This window comes from Chamaea fasciata, unplaced genomic scaffold (genome assembly GCF_029207755.1).
Source record: "Chamaea fasciata isolate MVZ Bird 193981 ecotype frontalis unplaced genomic scaffold, bChaFas1.0.hap1 SCAF_5, whole genome shotgun sequence".
In the NCBI taxonomy this organism is placed as follows: Eukaryota; Metazoa; Chordata; class Aves; order Passeriformes; family Sylviidae; genus Chamaea; species Chamaea fasciata.
In genome coordinates, this window is record NW_027094090.1 from 44,661,415 (window position 1) to 44,686,578 (window position 25,164).

The following is a 25,164-nucleotide window of genomic DNA, read 5'->3' on the forward strand; positions in this document are numbered from 1 at the left end:
GGACATATAGCCATGGACCACAACTCTCTGGCTGTGTCCATCCAGCCAATTCCTTATCCACTGAATGGCTATTTATCCATCAAATCCATGTCTCTTCAATCTGGAGATCAGCGTGTCATGTGGGACCATATCAAAGGCCTTAGAGAAGTCTAAATGATGACATTTGTTGGTGTTCCCCTATCAACTGTTGCTGTCACTCCATCATAGAAGGCCATATTGCTCAGGAACAGTTTGCCCATAGTAAAGCCATGATGGCTGCCTTGGCTGCCTTCCTTGCCCTTTACTTGCCTCAGCACATCTTCTAGAAGGATCTGCTCCATGATCATCCCAGACACAGAAGTAAGGCACACCGGTCTGTAGTTTTAGGGTTCATCCTTTCTCCCCTTTTTAAAAATGGGAGCAATCTTTCCCTTTTTTCAGTCACTGAGGACATCACCTGATTGCAATGACTTCCAAACACAGCATCAACATCAGCCAGTTCTCTCAGGACCTTGAGATGCACATCATCACGTTCCACAGACTTGTGGCTATTCAGCTTCATCAAATCATCCCCAACCTGCTCTTGGCTTATAGTGGAAGGAACTTCCCCCACACATGCCCAGAGGAGCAGGCACTTGAGAGAAGTGGGAACTCTAGTGGACCAGAAACAAACTGTCTGCAATTGAATCCCAATATTGAGCCTGTAACTGCTGCTATGCTAAATATCACTGAACTGGTAACACAAATTCAGGGTGCAACCCCGTCGTGAATGGCTACCCTGCATATCCTTTTTATGATTCCCAGTGAGAAAAGGTACTTTTGTCCTCAGACCCAGCAGTAACGCAAGTTGAGCCACAAAGAGGTAACTATGCAGAATACATTTTATGCTATTCAGGCACATACAACCAGGTTTTTGGCAAAATATGAAAAGCATGTACAAAGGGTAAGTTATTGAAAGCAAACAGCATCAAGCCTGTGCAGATTTTATTTGGAGTCCTCGCATTGTGCTTCATCTTCTCCAGTGATCTTATTTCTTGCCAAGTCCCTGTACCCCACCATTACCCGCTCTCTAGATGGTCCAAGATCTTCCAGCTGTTTTCTTTGTCTGGTTTCTAGTTCTTCCAACCGCTTGCCAAGCAGGGCAAGCTCTCTTTGATGCTGCTCCTCCTTGAAATTAAAAGGAAAAAAAAATGTGGCTCTGTTACATTTTGCACACTTACAAAGGACCAAAATGAGCCATACATTCATTTTCTTTAAGGAAAATAAAAACTGTAAAGTCCAAAACATCCTTGTTTGTTAAATTTTACTCGTTGGTGTTTTGTGGGTATTTTTCTGACATTCTTGATTAACAGCATTAGGAAGAAATACATTTGCAGCTGTTCCTCCTCTCAGATGAAGGAGCTCACAAACCTGAGGTCGCAGTAGCCATGAATCTGTAAATTCAACCTGGTCAACCTCAGCCAGAGAGATTTTCAGGCTCAGCAGCTCAGCCTAAGATGCTTTCAACCACACAAGAAATCAAGAGCAGGAATACTGCTTTGTAATAATGAAACCATGGTGTGAGAATAACACTAGCATTTCTTGCTCAGAAGGAGCCATTTAAAGCCTCTGAGGGGAAGGATAAAGTATGAAGAACTGGCTTAAAACTACCCGGTTGTTACATTCTGTAACATATCCTTTGTCTTTCAAGTACTCCTTCCTATTGTGAGGAAGGAAACATCTCTACATAACTCAAAATTTCTTACTTCAGTTCAAAGATGAAATACACCTTCCTTAAGACTAAGGTTAGTAAAAAGGAACTGTTTCAGCACCCTCTTTTGCTGTATTATTTTCACAACTGATAATGTATCACCACCTGAAGAAAGGAGAAGGACGCTGCAGACCCAGGAGGCAAGGCAGACGATGGCGTTATACCGACTGGATTGAGTGGCAGTATGTCAGGATTCAGAATTATACTCCGGAATTCATTGTGCCGACGTTGCAAGTCCTTCAGCCTCTTCTGGAGGCGAGCATGTTCTTCAGAGGAAACATTCTGTCTAGGAAATAACAGATTTCTTATTGCTCAAGATCTTTGTTATTCCAACACAGCAGCATAGCTCTCCACGAGTGCTCTGCTGTTTAACACCCCCAGTTTCTACCTATCCTTACACAGAAGAACTGGAAAGTAGAAGATCTGTGTATATTCTTTTGCTTGCATGTCTGTCTAAATGTCCCTCTACATATTTAGCTATCTGCTCTGTTACAGATTAGAGTTTACATAAACTGAGCTTTTAATACCATTCACAGTAGTGAGTCAGAGATGCCACATTAAATTAATTATTCAAATCAGGCCCCCCATAGGGGCTCAATGAAGAGAGAAAAACCAGGACTTCATCTTTCAAAGAGGATGTCCTGTCTTTTTCTCTTGCAATTCTGAAGTCTTGTTCACTTCCTTCTTTTAAAGGGATTCCTGAAACTGTGCCTATCAGATATTCTTTCTCTTTTTCTTCTTGAAGAGACAGCTCCAGTTGTCTCATAAGCTCTCAGCTGCCCATCCTAAACAGAATCTATTCAAAGAATTCTAGTGCTGTAAAGGCCGTTAGACTGGACTCTGGTTACTAATTTAGGTAACACGTATTTTCAAAAATACTTCATATTTGTAAGTAATATACCTTGAGCATATGTAATTTTTCAATCTAAGAAAAAGCAAAGTTTATTACCTATTTAACACTTGATTTTCTTTTTCTAGTTCTTCCATCTTGGCTTCCAAAAGTTCTATTTTCTCATGCATCCTCCTTTGTTTATTGTCATTGAGAGTCTTTCTCTGTCAAACAGATGTTTCAAACAGCTAAGTAATACCTTAATAGATTAGATCCTGTAAAAATTAAATCTAAACTGTATGCGGTTTCAAGCTGTGACACTTTATAGGATTTTCCTTCCCTAAGAAGAGATGTTGTGTTGTTTGAACGTGCTTAGATTGCCATGCTGGGAAGCAGAAGTGATGGGAAATGATCCATAGTTGTGAATAAAAGAGGCACAGCTGCCAGTCACTCGCTGGTCAGTTTGTTAGCTGTACTAACAAACATTAATGGTATCTGAGAATCACAACAGTCATCCTTTAAATGACCGCATATAAATGAGTATAAGCATAACCAAAAAGTATGTTTCCCCACCCCTCCCCCCCATATTGATCTTAACTTTTCATGACCTTAAAAGATACTGGCAGGTTTCATAACCTATGTTCAATGTATAATACAGCTAATTAATCTTGACGTTTTACAAACAACCTGCCTTTCCTTTCAAATTATTTCATAGAAAGTAAGCTTAGGAGAAGAAATAAAATTTTAATATTCCATCAAGGAAAAGTAGAGCATCATTTATCTAGTATCTGAAACATCATCCTCCCTCATCAAAGGGTCCACCTCTTAAATAACCATCAATGCACACGTGTGTTCAAAGAAAGCCTCACAAAATCTTTGATGGCATTATAACAAAGTTGTCAGCTGTAATATTCTTTTGCATGTCCCTTCAACCTATTTCTATGCTAATCCCGAAGAACCCAATATATTTAGTTATTATATACAGTAGACTGCAAATAAACTCTAAACATTGAAACAATTCTAGCTGGCCAACATAAAGTTGAACTTTACACAGGCTGGATCATTCAAAGAGACAACATGCCTTTTTCTGAGCAACAGCAGCTCGACATAGCTTGTTCTTCATTTGCTTGTATTTCTCTTCATACTCTGTGATGTGCTGAGTAAGCATATGCTTCTCCTGCAGCCATTCCATACGCTGGTATTCTGAAGTCCTTTGGAAAAATCAGGTTAAAAGATTAAGATTATACAAACCAAGTGGCATGTTCAGTTAATGCCTTAAGGCTCTTAAAATAAATGCATCTTTTCACATCTCCAACTTTTATACATTTAAGGCATCTGATGTAAATTTGATTATGTTAACAATCTAATTGTGATTACAACATTTGAACCTGTGCATTATCCAGGATTTCTTCAACTATGAGGCAAATTTGGAAAACTGATTCCAAGAAGCTAATTGTTGGTGCCTTGTTGGACTGGCATGCTGCCAAACCACCCAGAGAAAATTCCTCAATTCAGGTCAAACTATCACACTGAAACACAAGAGCAGATGCCTATTCCAAACATCAGTTGTGAGAAGATTTGACAACTACCTTCTCTGTTTGGGAGAGCAGTGTGCTGCTGCCCTATAGGGTCTACTAAGGTTTTGTAACAGACTTGCTTAGGACGTGCTCCCAAGCGGAATAAACATCAGCTCAACAGGAAGCTCCCACTAATATAGTTTCTACACAACATTCCAGCTGAACACACACCACCAATGGCATATGTTATCTGTTTTGACTTTTGCATGGTTACAATACACTAAAATTAGGCTGTGTTCTCTAGCAGTGTATAGGAAAGGAGCCAGTTTTTCCATGCTGCCTTGTTTGTTTGGGCTACCTGCATGGTGAGTCAAAGCAGACAAGAATTAATAGCCTATTTAATTCCATTACTGTTAAAAATTAAAATCAAATGGTGAGATTCTATATAGCAGATTTTAAGAGGACCAAGGCTTGCCATTAGTGCATCCACACTACTCCAGTCCTGGGCAGATGCAGTTTCCCTACAGGGACTCTTAATGCATCTCCATAAATTTCTCACCAAACCACCTGTCCCTTCCCCACAGTAGAAGTATTGGGCATCGTCCACTCTCACTTGGGAAACAGAGTCCTGGCCCATGTGCCACCTGTCACTGCTCTTTTAGTTGACACAGCATGGCTTGTACCTCCTTCTTCACTGTAAATTACTAGTACCAGGAACCAAAGCACTTTGGACAAGTACTGCTCAAGAGTAAAAGGATTTCAGCTGAGGCAATGGTTAAAAATGCTTGAGTGGGGTGTGAGGGTAGCTTGAGGTGTTCTAGTGGGTTTTTTGTTGTTTGGTTGGTTTAAATGCCACTAACATTGTTCCCAAAATGCTAAACAAGTACCTGTTTGAGCTCATCTCTGATCTGTACCAGTTTCATCATTTGCCTTCAGCTCTTTTTTTTTTCCTTTCACATTTTCATTTCCAAGCTTAAGACTGACACATCCAGATATGCAGCTGCTTTGCCTACTTCGGCTCAATGCTCAACTGGCACTACTTTATTTATCTGAAACTTTTTATTGTATGCTTTCTCATCTTTGATCCCTATTTCACTTCCTCTTGCTTTGGTGCAATTTAACTCTTTGGTGTTCAAGTACATAACAATTTACTGAACTGAGGAAAGATGTTCTATCATTCACAGATTCATAAAAACAATGTAAACATGACCCAAGGTTCCCAGGACAGCAATGGCACAGACCTGCAGGACGTCCATGCAGGCTACAAAGCTGCTTCATTCTGCAGTATCAGCCTCAGTGCATCTCTCAGTACCTACATACTTGTACAGCAATCTCTGAGGACTGAGAAATTTTTTCCACTGCCTTCCCAGGAAAACCTAGTCCTGACTGTTTTGTGATCCATTAATATGTAAATGACAATGACAGTCTCATTCAAGTTACAGCAAGGATCTCACTCCACATGTGAGTACACCTCCCTAAAGCAAACACCCAAAGTATTTAATGTGCCAGTGACATAATCTGCAGTCCAAATGCAGTAATATCTTCAAATGTTAAATTGAAAAGCAGTACTTAAACTAATAACAACATAGCAATTGCAGTACCAATTAGTAGCAAAAGAGATGTTAAAACAAAAAGAAGTTACGTTACACCTTTGGAAGTTTTATATTCAATCTGGGACACTGACTTTTTAAAACACCCACCACACAATAATCCAGTACAAGTTGGACACATATTTGGTTGCTAAACTAGGAAATTCTGAAAAGCCACTTCAGACTGACAAATTAATCTTTAAATTCCAGGAAAGTTTGCTTTTCTACATGGAATCTGAATAGAATTTGGCTTTCTTCATCATTTATTAACTTTCTTCATCATTTATTGTCATACTTTGATGATATGTGGTCAAGCTTGTGCAAAAAAAGGAAAGCGATGATTTTTAATTTTGATGAGAGGAACTAGAAGATACTCTATAAGCTTTTACTGACCTCCTATCAGCTATAAGTAGCTAGTGGGAAAAGGAGAGAAGTACTCACACAAACTGACTGGGACTGTGGAACCTTATCATGCATAATACAATACTTGAATGCTCTTTGTCTGAAATTCTAGATCCATTTATACCTAGAGAAGTTTGACACTCACTTCAGTATAAGAATTTCATTTTATGCAAGCAGTGTATCCGATGAATCCCACTAATAATTTTAACAGATATGTTAAAAACTCTTGTTTTTAAAGCTGATAGGAAGAAAGCTTTTATACATACTATGCCACAGAATGTACAACCATTTTCTACAGCTCTCCAATATTTCCTGTTAATTTTAACTTTCTGACTTTATTCAGAATCTACAATCCACAGTTAAATAATCCACATGAGAAGAACACAAGCAGCATGAAAAGTAAAGCCAAAAGAAAAAAAATTACTTCTCTGTTTCCAGTTGAGCTTTCTCTGCCTGAGCCCTTGCATGTTGACATTCTTGTTTCAGTCTCTCTATTACTTCCTTCAACTTCTGATTAGATTCCAGCAAATCATTTTCTGATTGAGAAACTGAGGCAAGCTGGAGTTGGATATCATTTATTTGCTACCAAAACAAAAAAAGATTTTTTTTTCCATTTCAGAAGGTATACAAATAACCAAAAATTGATTTTGAGATATTGAGACAATGCAAAATGGTGACAGAAACTAGCTTTAGGTTTTCATTAGCCTTTTTGACTTGTTTCTTTTCTCTTTACTCAACAGTTTCTCCAGAAGCTTTAAAGTAAATCACTATGAGACAAAGGGTTCCTATTGTAATTAAAATGGGAAAGGTAGGCAGAAGTCTTCTGTCACTGAAGTGTCCCCCAGAACTTCAGAAATCCAACACTCCAGCCCCACAAGACCATGAAATACTTAGTAGCAGAGCTGTGGAACTATCCAGGCTCTTCTGTCTCAATAATACACAGTGTGTTAGAGCCAACAGTGACTGTACCAATCAGTTCACAAAACAAGGAAGCACTGAAAAGTCCAACCTCTGCAGCCAGCATATACAAATGATCATTTCCCTTTCCTTTTCCTCCCCCTACATGGACACATATGTCCCTCAATTTCTGATTTCTGGAGGAAAAAAATAATTGTCTTGAACTTCAAGTGCACACAGTATGCAGAGTACTTTGATGCGCAGCTGTTGTTGTTACCTACTAAATAACATCACAGGCAAGCAGGAGTTAAAGAAATACATTTGATTTTCAACACTGCCATCAATTGACTCTGCAATAGAAATATACCTCTTTACACTAGTTTGTTCATTTATGAAACATCTGTTAAACACTTGAAGAACCTCAGATGAGAGATGCAGTGTAAATGCAAAGCATTACCTAGAAACAATTTATAAGTCTCCATGGCAACTGAATCTCCAGTTAAATAGTGCATAACCATATTCAATATACCAGTCTATAAACATTCAGCTTTGAAATTCCTGGTACCCACAAAACACATGAAGCAAAAAGCTGTAATCCATTTATAGAGGTCCAGGAAAGCATGATTGATTTCTGAACACTTCTCCTTTAAATATCTGAAGTATACATTTCATCCCTCAGGGGAAAAAAAACCCAACAAAACCTTTAAAATTACAATCTTATCTTCGAATACAGGACATGGTTACTAAAGGAAAGAATGTATTTCTCTATAAAATGTTACAGTGCAATAAAACCTTACCTGTTTCAGATTAGCATTTTCACATTTCTTTTCTTCCAGCTCTTCTGCCTGCATAGCTTGCTGTTGAATTTTAAATCTAAAATTGTATAAGACATCCTTCTTTTTATCCAATCAAAATACAGATGTTGTAAATAAGGACAAAACAGCCTGACTAATAAACAGTATTATTTGAAAGGCTGAGTTAACTTAAAAAGTATTTAAAATCTTTAATTTTCTTAGAATTCACATAGGAATAAGACTTTTGGAGTATGATTCATTTTACCATGCTGACCTACAAACAAGAACTACAGTAAGCCAAGTAAACTCCCAACCATAATAACAAACTCAGAGACATCATAGTAGGGTCTTAGTTTGCCAATTGCTGCTATGTTGCCATTGTGGAAAGAAAAATGGTTTACTCTAACACTGGGGATATGCCAGCAGCCAGCACTAAACCAGTTCTAACAAACATGTATTGCCAAATTATTACTTCAAAATGGTCATTGAAAAAAACACCTCATGGTTCGGACAAAAAGTGTTATCTTTTCAAACAGTTAATTTTTAATTCTGCACTCTTTTTTACATAGTGCAAAAGATAATTTTGTTTAATCTACTATAATGATCATTTCATAATGAAGATTTCTGTATCTATGATCAGTAAGCTTTTATACTGTCTACTGTAAAGACATGAAGGGGGGAAAATGAGAAATTTGTGCTAAGATTAGAAAGGCCACGCTACCGCAAACGCTGAAGTTCCTTTTTGCTAGATTCTTCTGCCATCTGCACAGCCCGTAACTTCTCTTCATACTGATCCTTTTCAGATTGTCTCCAAGAATCTTGTTCCAGTTTCGTCTTCTCTAGATCAGCTAATCTGTTCTCGAGTTCTAACCTAAGACATTATTCAACGTGACACAAGAATCATTACAAGATGCCAGAAGTGTTTCGTTGAGAGTGACATTTTTAAAAGTAACACAAACCAGTCCTCTTTTAGAAGCTGAGGAGGAAATCAATAGACATACTTCTCATTCTGTAAGGCTGCAATCTTGTCAAAAACTTCCTCTTTGGCAGCTTGCACTTTACGAATTAGCTCCCGATCCTTTTCTACTAAAAGCACTTTATGATGTTCAACAGCTGCAGTAAGAATTTCCTTGTCAGCCAGCAATCCTGCATAATACATTAAAAAAGTTAAACATGTCATTATTGATAAGAACCTGCTGAAATCCTGTATTCAAATAACTTTATAAATTCACAAAAGAGAACTAAAAATCTCAATTCCAATGACAGAATGAATGGGGGAAGAGGAAAAAACCAAAACACAAGAAAACCAGAAGAGACTTTTCTTAGTGTAACAGTTACATTTCCAAAACTTTTGAAAAGTGACCATTACACTGGAATCATGGTCTACAAGAGTTTCTTACTTTAATAAACAAAAGTAATTAAACAGTTGATATTATTACAGATTTAAACTCTAGAGCCATTTATACAAAGTGCTTGTGTCTGGATTTAAAACTTCTTAAAAGTGTTCCACAATAGCTATGCAAAGGTCAAGCAGGAAAGTTTTCATTGTCTTGAAAAGTTTACAGTAAACAATAATTGGTTAACAATGAAACCAGTAACTGGGCCACAACAAATCTCACATTTTAATCCACCTATATTACCAAATGAGGCATTTCTAAAACTATGAATACATAGGCAGGGATAAATGATACAAACTAAAATCTTGTGACTGACACCTGTGCTCACTGGCAAGTAAGCCAACATGCTCTAACAGTGACTCCTGGTTATTTAGCTAATTCAATGATGCAAAAAGAATTCCACAGTAGGTTCAGGTTAACTTAAATCTTGTCTGTATTCAGTTTCATATTTCACAGGGCCCAACATTTTTAGTTTGCAATACACTGTAAATATGTTATCAATACAGAAAACACCACTTTTTAGTTGCTCTTAACAAACTTAATATTAAAGCAAGTGAACAGAAACAATTGTTTCAGGAAGACAAAGGTACTATTTGGGGCTATGGCCAATCAGTGAGGACAGGTCTCCTTAAAGCTGAGTAACAGTTTAAACACAACTAATACCAGAAAGTTTTGGCCTTTCCACTCTAGAAAGCTATTTCAAGTTGCCTACATACTCAGCTGCACCAGGTATCTTAGAGCAATGCCTATTTCCTTCAAAGAAAGAGTTAGGTACCGTATTTTGTTTCATGTGGCAGCCTTATGGAATTGGTATCAATTCCACAGACACGGAATCAAAAAAAGCACCCAACCACTGAAGCTCTGTGGCATGATAAGGTTTCAAGCAGAGTATGAAACACTTGAGAATTTAGCAATAATAGAAAAAAATAACCATATAAAGTACAAAATTTGAAACAGATTAGGCTCAGGTTGTGTCACAAATGTACTAATTTACATAAATGAAAAATTGCTCTCAACTGTTCTTTGCCTAGTAGAGCAAGTGAAACAACACAATTATTTCAAATAACAAATGAATTGTCAGATCTATGACGTAGACCAGAGGTAGAAGGTGAAGGCTGCTGGGAAGTGTTCAGAGAAAAAAATAATTGTATTATTTTAACCAGAAGTAAACAGATAAAATAATTACAAAATAATTTCATCATTTACCATCCATTTCACTTTGAATCTTGTTTCTCTCTCTTTCTACTTCACTCTTTGTTCTTGCTGCCTCCAGTTTGACATTTGTTACTTCCAACTTATGTGAATGTTTAAGTTCTTTTACCTATGAATTAGTAAAAACCAACATCAAATTAACTATAATAAATTTATATATATTTACTTCACTTCTGATTAAAGATACCTCAGAGTCAAGCTAAAATAAAATTAAATTTAATCTCCAAAAGTAAATCAAAATAGTGATATCCAAAGCCAGAATATCAACTATTTCCCCAAGTAATTTCAATTTGGTAACTACTTACAGGCCCCCTGGCCTCCTGGAGTGCTACATTAGTTTCTCAAAATCCAGGTCCTCATAGTTTTAAAGTGCATTTTAAATCAAATACTGCTCTACAGACACATCAAATGGCCTCATAAAAGTAGGAGCTTTAAGAACATCAAATCAAAGAAAATTACTGCTTGCATGGAAACTTTCTATAGTTTAGGCATTTGAACGCAGTAATTACACGGTCAATGCGAATTAAATATCTGGAGGAAAGCACTTATAATGAAAATCCATTCACAATGACAAATGTAATTACAACCTGCTAGCATGTACAAGTGGCAAAAGGTTAAGAATGACACAGTACCTTATTAAGTATCTACAGGGAAGATTTAGTTCCATATATATTAAGTTGATAGCATTTCAGGGCAACTTGAAAAGATTTAAGGTGGCTTTTTAAAGGCAGAAAATCTAGAAGCCAAACACATGCACCTGTGCTCAGGAACAGGTTTGGGTGGGAGCAGAAGCAGGTGGAGGTTAGTATAGTAAACCTTCTATTTTTCTCCCTTGGAGAAACATCACTGGAACATTTTATTTTGTCCTGCTTCTGGACGGGAACAGAGAAGACCAGCTGATACAAAAAACAAAGACTGTAACAATCTTCTATATATTTTGGGAGTCCACTGAAAAATGTTTAACAGAAGTTTTCCCCTCCTCTTTAGCATTCACGGGGGCCAAGTACAGTGTATTACATAGAGAGGCTTTAAATAGCGGTATAGCTTATATCTTAATCCTATGGTAAATCAGAACTTTTTTTAATGAATGACCAAATTAAATACTTAGCACTCATAAATATGCACTGTAAAAAGATCTCAAAAAAAAAAAAAATAAAGGGTACAAACATAGAACAAAACCTCTAAGATCTGGTGCCAACCCAACAAAGTGCTAAGTATGTTTTAAGACAATGGTCAACTCAAAATGCTGTGATGCAATTCTGTACCAAAATGTTTCTGTACAAGTTATGCTCACAGTAGCCCAAGAAAAAGGGTATGCTAACGTGACTGCCCTGCTCCTAATATAACCTACATCTCCACAAGCAACTCCAAAGCAGCTTGCTTCCTGTAGCTAATACAGCCTATTCAGAGGATACTTTTTACAGTCTCCAAAAGCCAGAGCTCTGTTACAGGTAAAAAAAAAAAAAAAAAAAAAGGGAAGAAAGATCAGTTTAAAGCTCTAAAGCCTGGCTGTTTTCATGAACATTAAAAACATGAATATAAAGATACCACTTCAAGTCTTGTTCTGTTCAGGAAAAAGACCTAGAAGATGGAATAATAAGAACATAACCTCAATCTTAGAGATACTTTTAGGTATGACATTTCTCCTGTAAAGTCACATATTCTTTGTCTTTCAACTGAAACAGGGAGAAATTCCATACTTACTTTAAGTCACAGCAGAAGACATTGTTACCTTATCCTTAGTGTAAAATGTAAGCAGAAAAACGTAACAGGATGTTAAAAGTATATTTCAGATACCATAAAAGTACTTACTTGAGCAGCTAAGGAATTGACTTCTCGTTCAGATTTGTGAAGTTTGCTAGTTAAGAGAATGTTTTGCTCATGACTCGTCTGCAGATCTTTCTCAATTCGATCCACCTGCAGCTCAGCAGACTTCTTTTCTGCCTGGAATGAAGGAAGTATTTTTAAGATTTTTGGAGCGGGGTTGCCTCTTGTGACTCATTGGAAATGTTTGATTGATCTGGGCTTTCAGATTATTACTGACTCGTTGTACTATATAATATGATATATAATTATTCATCTTTGCTCAACCATATATTCCAATACAAAAAGGGGCCTTGAATTTTACTTGAAAGTCACAACTATTTTGACTAACACCTCCCACACAGAATCACTCCCATTTTCAATCCTCCTTGATAAGGGGTGGTGGTAATCTGACTTGGTTAGGAGGCAGCAGGTGTGCCTACCAGTAAATTACTGGGCTGTAAACAACGTAACTACAAATGGTGCTCAAAAAGGTGTAATATGCTGGCCTATGCAGTTATACTGATGGAAGAATTAGCATCCTGGAGAGGAAATAAAATGCAATTACTGGACTATAGACTCATCTTTACAAGACAAGACCTTGATCTTTACTGAGTATCACAAAGGTAATCTAATATATGATGTCACCCTCCTCTTTCTGAACACTTCTGTTTTCGGCAGGGCTCTCTTTAAAGATGTCTAAAAAGATTACAGCACTTTTTAAGTTGAGATCAGGGCGTTTTGTAACTAAGGTATACAGCACTGATAATAGTAAAAAAGAAAATGAACCATCTATCTGCATGCTGCAACTACAAAGAACCTAGATGAAAAGGCTTGCTACCTAGAGAGGCAGCAAGAACTGACAGAAGCTCTGAGGACCACAGATGCAGAACACAGTGGAATCCTGGGAAAAGTGCAACAGACCAGAAATACCAAGGAGAGCAACAGGGAAAGCAACAGCCAAGTACTAAACAACTACAGTAATGTGTTGGAGAAAGAAGAGGCATGGGTAAGCAAAAAAGATGACAGATGAGGAAAGGATTAAAGAGAGGAGCATCATGTGACATTTTTGAAAAGAATAGAGAATTTACTGCAGCAGAGTATTAACACATTGGTATCTAATTCCAGCTGAGTGGCAAGTGCTGACATGACCTTCTTACTGACTACAAATATAGATATGACTTGTTTGGAAAGAAGATCATTCAGCAGAATCTCTCAGTTGAGAGACTTCCCAAAGTTGAAGTGACTCCCAGTCAACTATAATTTGTTTTTAAATCTGAAATGTACAAATTCAAACTGTGGAGTCAATGGCAAAATTATCAGTGATTTCAGTGACAGTCCTGTCAGGCCAAGTGTTATTCTTACTACACTCTACAGGGAAGCAAAATAATAAAAGAAAGTCTTACCTCTAAAGACCGCATCATGGTCTGCATCTCAGCTAACTGTCGTGCTTGTACTCTTTGAACATTTTCTGCTTGCACAACACAGTTGTGTCTTTCTGCTCTTAGTTCTTCTACTTCTGCTTCTAAGGCTTTTAATTTCTGACACAGTTGTGCCTTTTCTCTAGAAAGTGCCTCCACACGTTTGCTGTCCCTTGTGGGATCAATGCTAAGCAGCTGATTATGGAGTTCTTCCTTATCTTTATCCAGTCTTGCAATCTAATAGTTGTTAATCAGAAAAATAAAAAGTTCTTACATTGGTTAGGTATCAGGCAGCAACAACTACAGCAGCTAACAATTCAGAAAAGAGCAGCAGTGGACATTTAAACATTAATTTGCTTAGAGCAGGAAACTCAAAGCAAGACCACCTGAATGCCTGTAATTAGTGCGGTCTTTTTGAGAACACTACAGAGTGCAACACTGATTGATGTCCTCATTAGCACATTGGATGATGGCATGGAGTCACATTCAGCAAGTTTGGCTGTGACACCAAAGTGGTGGGAAGTGGTCAATCTGTTGGAAGGCCAAACTGCTATCCAGAAGAATCTGGACAAGCTGAAGGAATGGACAGAACTGGGTCCTCTTCAACAACAGCAAGTCATGCATCTGGGATGGAGTAATCCAGTGCAATAGTACAGGCCCATAGCAACTGTCTAGGAAGCATCTCCATGGAAAAGGATCTGGGGGTCCTAGTGGATAACACGCTAAACATTAGTCAGCAGAGCACCCAATTCAATCCTGGCAGATTGGAAGGAGGGTAACTGGCAGACAAAAGAGGTAATCCTTTGTCCCCCTTCCAATACTGGTAAAGCTGCATCTGGAGTTGGTGTCAATTCCAGATGGCCACTAAGGTTCAGAGGGATGGGGAACATGACACATAAGGACAAGCCAAGAGACCTAAGCCTCAGCTTGGAAAAGATGCACAGTGGGGGGAAGAGAAGCAACAGGCACAGTTTGGAACATGTGAAGTTCCAATTATGTATTATGAAAAATGTTTACCATGAAGATGGTTAAACACTGAAAGAGTCTGGCCAAAATAATTACGGAATCCCCACCCTTGCAGATGTTCAAGACTTGGCTGGACATGGACCTGAGCAACCTGATCTCATTACACTTCAGTATTCTAAGCAGGATTTTGGACTAGAAAGAGTCTCTTCCAATTTACCTTATGATTCCACTATATTATAATTACAACAAAACCCAAATCTGCTAATAACTCCAGACAGCCAGCATGACTGGGCCCAACAGACAACAAACAAAACAAAAACACACAAAAAAGGAAAAAGACACACAGAAAAAACCCCAACCAAACAAAAAAACCCAGTAACAACAACAACAAAAAAACCCAGCTCTCTCTTACAAGGTAGTACAAAAGGTACAAACCAATCTGGAGACTGTAATTAACAAACATAAATACATAGATTGTTAAATTTCAAAACAAGGTACATGGACTGAATATAATAGTGGGGGGGAAAGAGTAAGAAAGAAAGGTATGTAAGAATTCTCTCCCTATTTGGAGACTAGTCCAAACTCTGATCTGCAGCAGGCCTTTTAAAAGCTTCACCAGCGCTCTCCACGAAAAAACCTGATTTCTTGCAGCAAGAGCCCTCCAAATTTTATGAGGAGATTCAATTGCATGATATGCCCAAGCCATCATTTAAGAATTAGGATGTTTTTATAGCCTCCTTGTGCAAAATGACATGGAATGTTAAAAAGCCTTTGAGAGAAACCAGATCACACTGTGCCCTGGGCTCAAGGTAGTTCCATTGTGTGTAAGTGTGCTAATTAGCTGCAGGACTAGCACAGATTCAACAAGCCTGTGAGAGAGGCAGGCTGTAAAGCAGCATGTGGGTTTAGCTTCAGGAAGGACAACTGTTCTGTTTTTAATGCACTGCATTTGCAAACTTGGATTGATTTTGAAAGTGATGATTGCTTTGATTTGTGTCTGATGTTTGGGGTAATACATTTAAATCTGGCATCTTAGAATATATGCTTCCAGACAATTACTTAAATGGATATGCAAATGACATCTGCAACTCATTTACAATGCTGTATATATTTAAAACATAAATAAGCTGGCAATTTATTTAGCTACACACACTTTTGAAAGTCCAAAGAAATGAATTAATGGTTTCTCCAAGAGCTAATACAATTTAAATAAAGTTTCTAAGGTTTTCAGTATCCTTTTGATTATCACCATCTTGATCCAAACTAAGATCATGGCAGGTACATTGCAAAATGTACCCTTATCTGGTATTAACAATATCTTCCTCAATCAGTTGCCACATAAGTAATTTAAAGTCTAAACTTACATTGGTTACTCAGATAATTTATTAGTTTTAAATTAGCATCATGTCACAAATTCCATCACAAATGTGATTAAAAACAGCATTAAGCAAGCGTACTGGCAGTCATTTACCAGAAAGCAAGTTATTCTTACTTTTAATAGCACAAATAATTTTGCAACCCGTCACTGAACAAATCTACAGAGGCAGCCTTAGGCTAAGTCACAGAAGTGCTTTGAGATTTAAGAGAATAGAAACAAACATGAAATAGAGTGAAACTGACAACCCTTCAAGTACCAACAGTTCACAATGTTCAAGCAGCTTTGTCAGAGATACTTTCTAAGCTATACTATAATAGTCTACGTACCTCAGCCTCATATTTTATTTTCTTCTCTTCTAAAATATGTGCATGTTCTTCCTTTTGATGCTCAAATTCTGATTTCAGAAAGGTATGGTCGTAACGTAGTTTATTATATAGTGTTCTGTATTTTTCTACTTCCTAAGTTAGACCAAAAAAATAATCAATTAAAAGTTTTCAAATTTATTTCTTTTAAATGTTCACACATTGTTCCTATTGTTTCACAAGTTATCTTCCATGAATTGAATTTCGCCTCCACCCTCTTCCATGATTTCAACCTTCCCTGCCTGGAACAACAGTAACAGAAATATAATGTCATACTTTGCTCCCCTTTCAGTTTTAATTTCCCCTAAGGTTTTAGGAAGAACTCTAAAACAGTGATCGCTGCTCTAAATGGAATAAAATTTCAATACTTATGACTTACATTTTCTAGCTTCTGAAAACGCTCTCTTATAGGAGACTCCAATTCCTCATATATTTTTGCTTTTAACTGTTCTAATTTTTGAGGAGTTAGCACCTTAAAACAGAAAAATATCACAAATAATTAGTCATATTCAGTTATTTACACTGTGATAGGTCACATAGCCAGGAATAAAGTATTTCAAACATGATTTTAGGAATTCTACTTAATTTTTTATGTTTTTCTAAAGAAATTTCGATAGTAATTCCAGAAACAAAAATGTATTAGTGAACTAAAAATATTCTGGGAAGACAACAGAAGCATTTGGAATGTCAGCATTTATCGGTAGAAGCAACACAAATTTCAGGCTGAATTGCCAAGAGATTTATCTCCTTTGTGGGGGATGAGGGAAGGAAAAGCAGTCTCACATAAAAGATAAAGAATTAGTGTCTGAGCTAAACAGTAAGTGAACCAACCCAAAAAGATCAAAATGAGCAACACCAAACAATTATTTGCAGAACACATTAGATGTGTGTTCTCCAACGGATACATGGGTATTGGTTTGAATGAAAAAACTATCAAGGAAGATTCCTTACCTTAAGTGCTATTCTGCAGGGTATTTTGATGAAATTTCTTGGTAAGGTTCACACAGCAAACTATCTACCAAGAAACAGTTTGAAACAAAAAATTTCATCCACAACCCTGAAGTCCCTGGAACTTAGTTCTAGTTACGGTACTTAGGCACATCTCCTCCATTCAGTCTGGGATCCTTTGGTTACAGATTATACTTGTTTCCTAAGAACATGTCCTGCATTACTTTAAGGGAACAAGCAGTTCCACAGACTGTCACCCAAGTTATCTTAAACGTTGAGGAGTTTTTCTGTTTGATTTCTGTTTGGGATTTTTTTAAGAAAAAGAAAGAAACTGTCATCACAAAGAGAAACAAATATCTATTTTTCTAGTCACTTATCCTAACAGGTTTAGGCACCTAAGTTACCCTCCAAGGCAGATGATTCTCCCATTAACAGCAGAGCAAGCACAGATGGAGACTGAGAGTTTTACACAGCACCTAACAACAGGATTTGTAAGATTCAGTTAAACAAGGAAACAGTAATTTCAACCCATAGTCACTCTAAAGGAGAGCCATTACTTGGATTGAGTGAATTTCAAGACACCTGAAATATATCCAAGCTAGGTATATGCATGCTGCATTAACAGAAAAAAATGCATGGCCCTACTACAGAATAAAAATACATACCAAGTCCTTCCAGTAAATTATCTCACCTGCAGCTTCACTTGTTCCAGCTCTTGTGTTTTAGCCAGCAACTGATCTTGAAAGTCAGCAAGAAGCTGCTGAAATTTGTCATGTACAGTCTGTTTTTCAACTAACAACCGTCTCAGTTCATCTTGTGATTTGGTATAATCCTCTTGCAATCTGAAAGATAACACACATACTTACTTTATATTCACCTTTTAAAATTAGAACTTAAAGCTCAAAAGACACACAGAAGCAAAGACACAAACACCAAATAAGAACTAAGCTATTAATATCCTCTTCCTGTAATATACTGAAAAGTTATCCCATACTTACAAACACAAAAAGCACTGCAGAAACATCATCTGCAATGTCTTAAGGTACTTTCAGTTGTTCATTTTCTAATATAAACAACACTCAAATCTAACAGAAATAGCTAACACGCATCTCACACATACAAATATATCCCTTCCAATATTTAGCTTCACCTTATAACAACACAAAGAGAGAAACTTGTCTAAATGGATGTACCTTAGATGTTCTGCCCTTAGCGTTTGATAATTTGCTTTATGGTGTTCACTTCGCATTTTTTCATCCATCAAAAGCTTTAGTATTTCCTGTGAATTAGCTGCAACACCGTTTTCACCCACAGGAGGAAGGAGGTTGCCCAAACCATCCATTTTATGACAACTGTTCACGATGAGTACAGAGAAGACAAGATTAATGTGTAACTAATCCACAAGAGCATCCACTCCTCCCGCTGAGATCTCAGAAGATCAAGACACCTGGACAAATACAAGGACATGTAATTAGCATTCAAGCTCATTCACAGTTCAAAGGTTTCACAAACTGCTTCTGCTTTCAGTGCAGGAGAATCCTGGTTCTGCTGTAACACAGGTTAGAAACCTTTACTAAAAGTACAACTCCTCTCTGTTCACGCAGCCTGGCCTGAGAAGTAATAGCCCTTACAGGGGCATAGAATACACTTAAACATGAAGGTCATTTGAGTCAATACAAGATAAGAATACATACTACAATCTGACAGATTACATGAAATTTTATTTTTACTTATGCTATACCCTGAGACTCCAACTATGACACCCTAATTATGCCTTTTTCATCAGAGCTCAAGCAGAAGTCACAGACAGCAGACACACAGCTTATTAAAGTCAAAGTCTGTCAAACTGTCCTAACAGGTTGCATTAATCAATACACTAGTACTTCAGTTGGAAGAAAAGCAGATAATTCTCTACTGAATTCCTATCAAGCCCTCCCTGGAGAAGAGTTAAGGTGTCAGGGACAGCCTGGAAGACACCTGCCCACAGTTCAGTCCTGAAATACATCACTTCCTTATTTTCAAAGCTTATCTTGTGGTTTCTTGAGACCTTTCTAGAAAGACTTTCCAAAATGTGATAATATCAGATTGGTGTGAGGAAAGCTACAAATCAAGAGTTCCTGAGAAATAAAGTATTCTAATATGCCTCATTAGTGCTTTCTGATATTTGAAGCAATAGGTATTAATCTGATCACTACTGACACTTCTACAGGATCTAGGGGAGGGAGGACTGCAACTGAATTTTAGGGAAGTTAGAAAACTTTGAAAACAACCACTCTGCCATTTTAGCTTTTTGCACAGCTGGACTGATGCCTAAGAAGTCCATGTCTGCAGTGTGCAAAGTGTACCTTTGTACAAAGTAAAACTCACACAGAAACAATGATAAATCTCTACCACCACTACAAATACTTCACCTTCTTTACATGCACAGTTGCATGTATGTTTTCTACCACTGCACTCTTTCATGGATGTATCTTAAACACAATTTGATTTTATAAACCCCTGAACTATAAGCTAGATGAAAATCCATCTTCCACAGAGGAAGAAAACATCCATTCCACTAAGACATGATAATGTCAGGCAAACGTAAATGTAAGACATTCTTTCCCATTTTTATTTCCTCCATTGCTAAAATGAGAAAAGGTCAGAGAAAAATTTACCACTTATAACATTAGTCTAGGCAAAGCAACAAGTTTGTATTCTGCCTTACCCAAATTTGCTGAGAGAATGAAGAGAAAGAAATCAGAACAAAGAACACTCTCCTCTGTGACTGTCCTAAATGCACAACCAATTTCAAACACTAATGACATATGTTCTGAAGGCCCTTCTAACCAATACAATCTCTTTTTCATCCCTGAATTTTGTTGGCTGTTGAGAAACAAAGGACAACAGCAATTTTCAAACTCAATATAAAGACATTTTCAATTGTTAAACCAACAGCTGGATGAGGAGAACAGGTCAGTGATGCTAAAGACAATAAATCATGTGAGAGGACAGAAAGCTCTGGTACAGAGAGAAAATTCAAGGCAGCATGTCCCTAATAATTTGTAAGCATATCAACAGTGTTAACATGATCACTATTAAAAACAAACAAAACCCACACACAAACAAAAAGAATAAAGCAAACCAACAAACCAAAACAACAACAAAAAACCCCCAACAACCCGACAACAGTACTTTGCTTTCATATGCTCTAGATACTAAATGTAACCATCAAACTGTAAACCAAGGCTTGGAATTAGGAACACAGCATTTAAGGTCGGGTCTCAATCCAGCTGCTTACTTAAGTTAGAAGTATTTCTGAAGCGGCACAATGGAGATAATGTCAAAGACGCCAAGCAAACACTACGTTTTCTGAGAGCATGTCAGCTGAAGCACAGCCTTTTGTACTCTCTATTCCAAGCTGCTGCAGGTGAGAAGTGTATTCTCTCCTCACAGCTTTTGCTACTATCAAAAAGTGCACAAATTACAAAGCAAGACACACACCTGGCCATATATTCATATGCATGAAGATTTCATGAAAAAGATAAGAGGAGAAAAGAGGGAGATAATTGCAGCTGACAAAACAATGATCCAGACTGGAAAAGCCTAAACTGAATTTCAGGAAACAAATCTCTTTTGGCTTGCAGGGACATCTAGCGGCAAATGTCATGATTTGCATTCCCGGTGGCAACTGTGAAACAGACAACAGAGATTTCATCACTTCGTGAGCTCTTTCCTCAAAAACACAAAGAACAATTCGTAATATTTAACCTATTCCATGCAAAAAAAGTTTTTTGTTGCTTTGAGGTTCTTTTCTCCACACCACAAAATAATTTCGGTCAGTAAACCTTCAATAGTTCACAACATTTAGGGACACAAATACTTTAAGTATATTACCAACCAGAATCTTGGCTGTGCTAATGGCTAAGAGTAGTTGCTCACAGTCAGTGAACAGGTCTTAAATATTCTTCAAAATTACTTAAAGACTACACCCATCATTTTGGAGAAATACTTTAAAAGAACACTAGATTCTTCCTCTTTTGGAGATGTGTTCAAGAAGTGGAGCATAAAACAGACTTTAAAGAAACTAAACCTACCATCGCATCTAAACTTAATTCTACACCTACTTATTTGCCAAATTTTATCAAGGTGCCAAACTGCAGACTTGTATTAGTCAGCCCAAATTCATACTATGAAACCTTAACCTCATTTCCCCCAGGTATAAATATAAAGGCATTGGTGCAGAGTCCTGAAGCCCAGGAAATGAACATTCTACAGGTAAAATGGCAATACTTACTGTAGAATAGCAAAGTGAAGTAAATCAATTACATTTCCAAGAATCACCTTTGTTTTGCCTTTCTTCTCCAATTATTTCTCCTCCTAAAGAGAGGAACTGCTGAATGACCTACTAGACATCTTTCCTCTTTACAGCTGCACATCATGAAAGGGTTTTTCTTTTGCAATATTTTTCAGATATATTATATTATCTTTTTCTTTGCTACAAGCTCATAAAAGTGAGAATATTTGCATTAAGAGAAAAATATGATACATCAATATGTTTTTTTCTTTGTATGCATTTTTATGGCATTTTGTTTACAATAGCAAGGCTTCCTTCTTGTTCACCTGGCATAACCAGATGATATGACTGTACCATGTATTGGTAACTCCCCTGAGTGCCATACATAACTCCCTCAGGGCTCTCTTTTCCATACCATAGCCACACTTAAAACACTTAAATTTATTGTGTTTGAACACAGTTTTAAACAGCTGGACGATACAACGAATACAATTTTGCAACTAACAATGAAAAAACTGACAGTATTTAGCCTCGTGTAGGTTTTGCTCAAGCAATAAAATTCTCAGTAAGATCTGTGGAAGTCAAAGAGCTTCTTCACACAAATTCATGGTCTAATTCCTCTGCCTGCTTCTGTCACAACTCCAGATCTCTTTATTTGCTTTTCCTTTTTTCCTAATCGAATTTGCCAATATCTTCTGAAAGAATGAACTACTTGCCTGAGAGAGTGAAAAACTCAAGGAAAGCACAGCCTCAAGAAAGCAACTCTCCAAACACCACCCCCCTCTCATCCCTGCTCAAGAGCCTACAGTAAGATCAGATAATGAACTAATGCAAAAGTGTAATCCAACACAAGGGCTCACTGTCACCAGGAACGGGAGGGTTCCACTCCTCATTTCTTTGTCCCCATTCCTGTGTTTGTCATTCATCAGAACCCTTCATGAACTGTTTTAACTCAAGAAGCCAACACACTCAAACAAGCAGAAGCCACTCAATAGTTGTTCTGTGAGCTCAGTGAGTCACACGAGCTCATGGAAAAATCCAGCAAGCGACATCATCAGTGAAAGTGGGCAGCTGGTACGGACTAGGGGAAGGGAACAAAGAGCCAAGGAAACAGACAGGAGGAGGAGCAAGCCCTTCTCCTTTCAGGAGCAGAGAGCTGGCACAGCACAGAGCTCAGATGTTCACAAAATCACAGCCTTGGACTAGATACCCAGATTTTAGACAGCCACAATTCAGTGAAACAAACCCTACCTTAAACAACTATGCAACACACTCATAAGAGATCGGACTTCCCATGAACATCAAGTGTGTAATAAATAAAAACACCCAAACCCCCTTCTATATAATTTGAGAAATGTGACAGCACACTGCATTTTACTTTAACAGTCCATATTCTACTGATCTGTCATCAGCAACTTGCAACAGTCAAAGCAATCACCTTAAAAAATCAAGGGAGGCAAAACCAGAGAGAAACAGGAAAACCTTTGTTATAGAGAGTTCCATAACACAGACACTGCTCAGATGTTCCTGCAGAGAATCCAGTGAAAATAAACACTCAACACTTTTGTGCACGTAATTGCAGAAATACTGGAGAATATCTGTATGACAGTTGCATTACAGAAGACATCAATCTCATGCAAGCTACTATCACTCCCTCCACAACTTTTCAAGGGAAAAGTGTCAACAATTAACTGTATACTATTGCAGTGTCCAACCCTACACAGGGCACATGGTACCACCCTTTCAGTTTCTGCCTTATACTACAGATCCAGTTACTTATTAGGTGAAAAACAATAAACAAGGTTCTCTCTTAACTCAGGGTTAAAATTTGTGCCTTAGCCACCCACATTACCAAGTCAAACTAAGAGTAGATACTGATCAAATTGAATTTTGAATGGGAGCTACAGCTGGTAAATTGAGCTGTACTCAAGAGCAGCCAGTCTATACACACCATGCATGTTTTCCACTGTTTTTTCAAGGCAAGAAACTTTCAAACACACACAAATTTTTGTCCACAAAAACCTCATTCAAAGTTCTACTCGGGCATACAAATGGCTGCTTTTTGCAAATACACCTATAGTCCACAACCAAAACTCTTCTGAAAAATCACTTCCCTTTCATATCGACCCAAAAATCGCGATGTTCAGGGAGGGCATAGGTTTCACACTGCCATACGTATCCTACCTCCTATAGGCAGAAACGTGATTTTATACACACGCTACAGTACGTGCACGAAGTTCGAGTGACAGGTCAAGCAAGCCGCTTAAGTCACCGTGACCTTTTTACTGTTCATTTTTTTGACTTATGGACGTAGGAGCTCGGTCGGACAAACACCGCTAGCACGGCTGACATAAATCCAGAAGCACAGAAAAATAATAATTTTCCTCACAGCGACCGTGGCTGGGGACCGCTGGTGGAAAGCAAAGCAGACAAGCGTAAACATTTGAAAGCCGGCAGCGGGCGGGCTCCTGCTGCCCCTGAAGCGTGCCAGGCGATCCCGACGGCAGCAGGCCACAGAGGCCTCAGCAGGCCGCTCCCGGCGGCGGAGCGGCGGGCACAGAGGAGCGCCGGGCTCTCCGGTGCCGGCTGCGCGGGGAACAGCGGCCCGGCCCGGGGGAGAGAGCGCTGGGCCCGAGCAGAGGCCAAGGGGCCTCCCCGCCCGTTCGCCAAGAGGTGCAGCCCTACGCAGGCAGAAGGGCCGCGGTCAGCCCAGCCTCCATCACAGTCCGGCCCCGCTCGCAGCCCGGCTCCCCCCTTACAGCCCGGTGCTCCGCACTCCCCGGCTCCCCCCGGCACAGCGGAGCCGCCGCCCACAGACCGGCCAGGCGTGGCCGCCGCCGGCCCCAGCCATTTAAAAATGGCGCCGCTCACCTCCCGCCGGCGCCGCCGCCCGCCGGACCCGCGGCGCGCGGGGCACCCTGGGAGCGTGGCCGGGGAGACGGGCGGGCTCCGCAATGGCGGGGCGAGCCCTCAGGGCGCCCTGGGCGCACCGGTGTGTCTGCGGAGCGCTGCTCTCCCACAGAGAAATACTGTGAACACCATCCTCTCCTAAACGTCCCCATTTCCCCTCTAAAATTTCTTCGAGTGAAGCAAGAGATTGAACGTCCTGATCGGTATTGCCATTCCTCTAATAAGGCTAACAGCGCTTTGATAAGGATTAAAATTGTTTTCAATTAGTATATTAGCAGGTGGGTATTGGTGATGACACGCACACACATCGAAAGAAAAAATGACAAAAAACCCGCCCAAGGCAAATGTCACGTCCGCCAGCAGCTGGAGATCACAGCTGCAGTCACTGCCCAGAGGTGGCCGCAAGCCAGCTGAAGTGTCTAAAGCCCTGATTTCAGAGCTCCAAAGGCAAGCTTAGCGCTGCCGTGTCAGCCCGACTCTGCGGACCCGTGTCGCTGTGCAGGCTGACATGGATGTTGCACTTGTTGAAATGTTAGAAGTGAAATAGCAACAGTATTCCATCTAAACCAATATACGCCTATAGGGAAATGAATGACACCACAAGGCTCTGCAGTGAATTAAAAATTATTTTTTATTCGAAACAAATTTTGATGAAAAATACGAGCATTAAAAGCTATAGATCTGAACAGTTTTACACTGCAAAGAAATCTTTATAGAAAGTGCTATGAAGTTGC

At 38.7% G+C, this 25,164-nt stretch overlaps 1 protein-coding gene across 3 annotated transcripts; it reads right to left on the bottom strand.

The window, feature by feature from the left end:
• Positions 1-846: 846 nt before the first annotated feature.
• CEP83 (centrosomal protein 83) lies at positions 847-24,416 on the bottom strand. Of its 3 annotated transcripts, none has more exons than XM_066183383.1 (16): positions 24,392-24,416; positions 18,438-18,691; positions 17,936-18,086; positions 16,676-16,768; positions 16,261-16,392; positions 13,576-13,827; positions 12,179-12,310; positions 10,361-10,475; positions 8,759-8,903; positions 8,479-8,628; positions 7,761-7,836; positions 6,491-6,648; positions 3,640-3,769; positions 2,679-2,782; positions 1,835-2,015; positions 847-1,146 (listed from the first exon to the last, which is right to left on the bottom strand). In XM_066183383.1, exons 2-16 carry the CDS (start codon positions 18,584-18,586, stop codon positions 964-966), a joined length of 2,151 nt encoding a protein of 716 aa, XP_066039480.1. In that variant the 5' UTR covers positions 18,587-18,691; positions 24,392-24,416; the 3' UTR covers positions 847-963. The 3 variants fall into 3 exon arrangements, with proteins under 3 accessions (XP_066039480.1, XP_066039479.1, XP_066039481.1); XM_066183382.1 differs by lacking the exon at positions 24,392-24,416 and adding an exon at positions 23,705-24,017; XM_066183384.1 differs by lacking the exon at positions 24,392-24,416 and adding an exon at positions 20,728-20,795.
• Between the last annotated feature and the right edge of the window lie 748 nt (positions 24,417-25,164).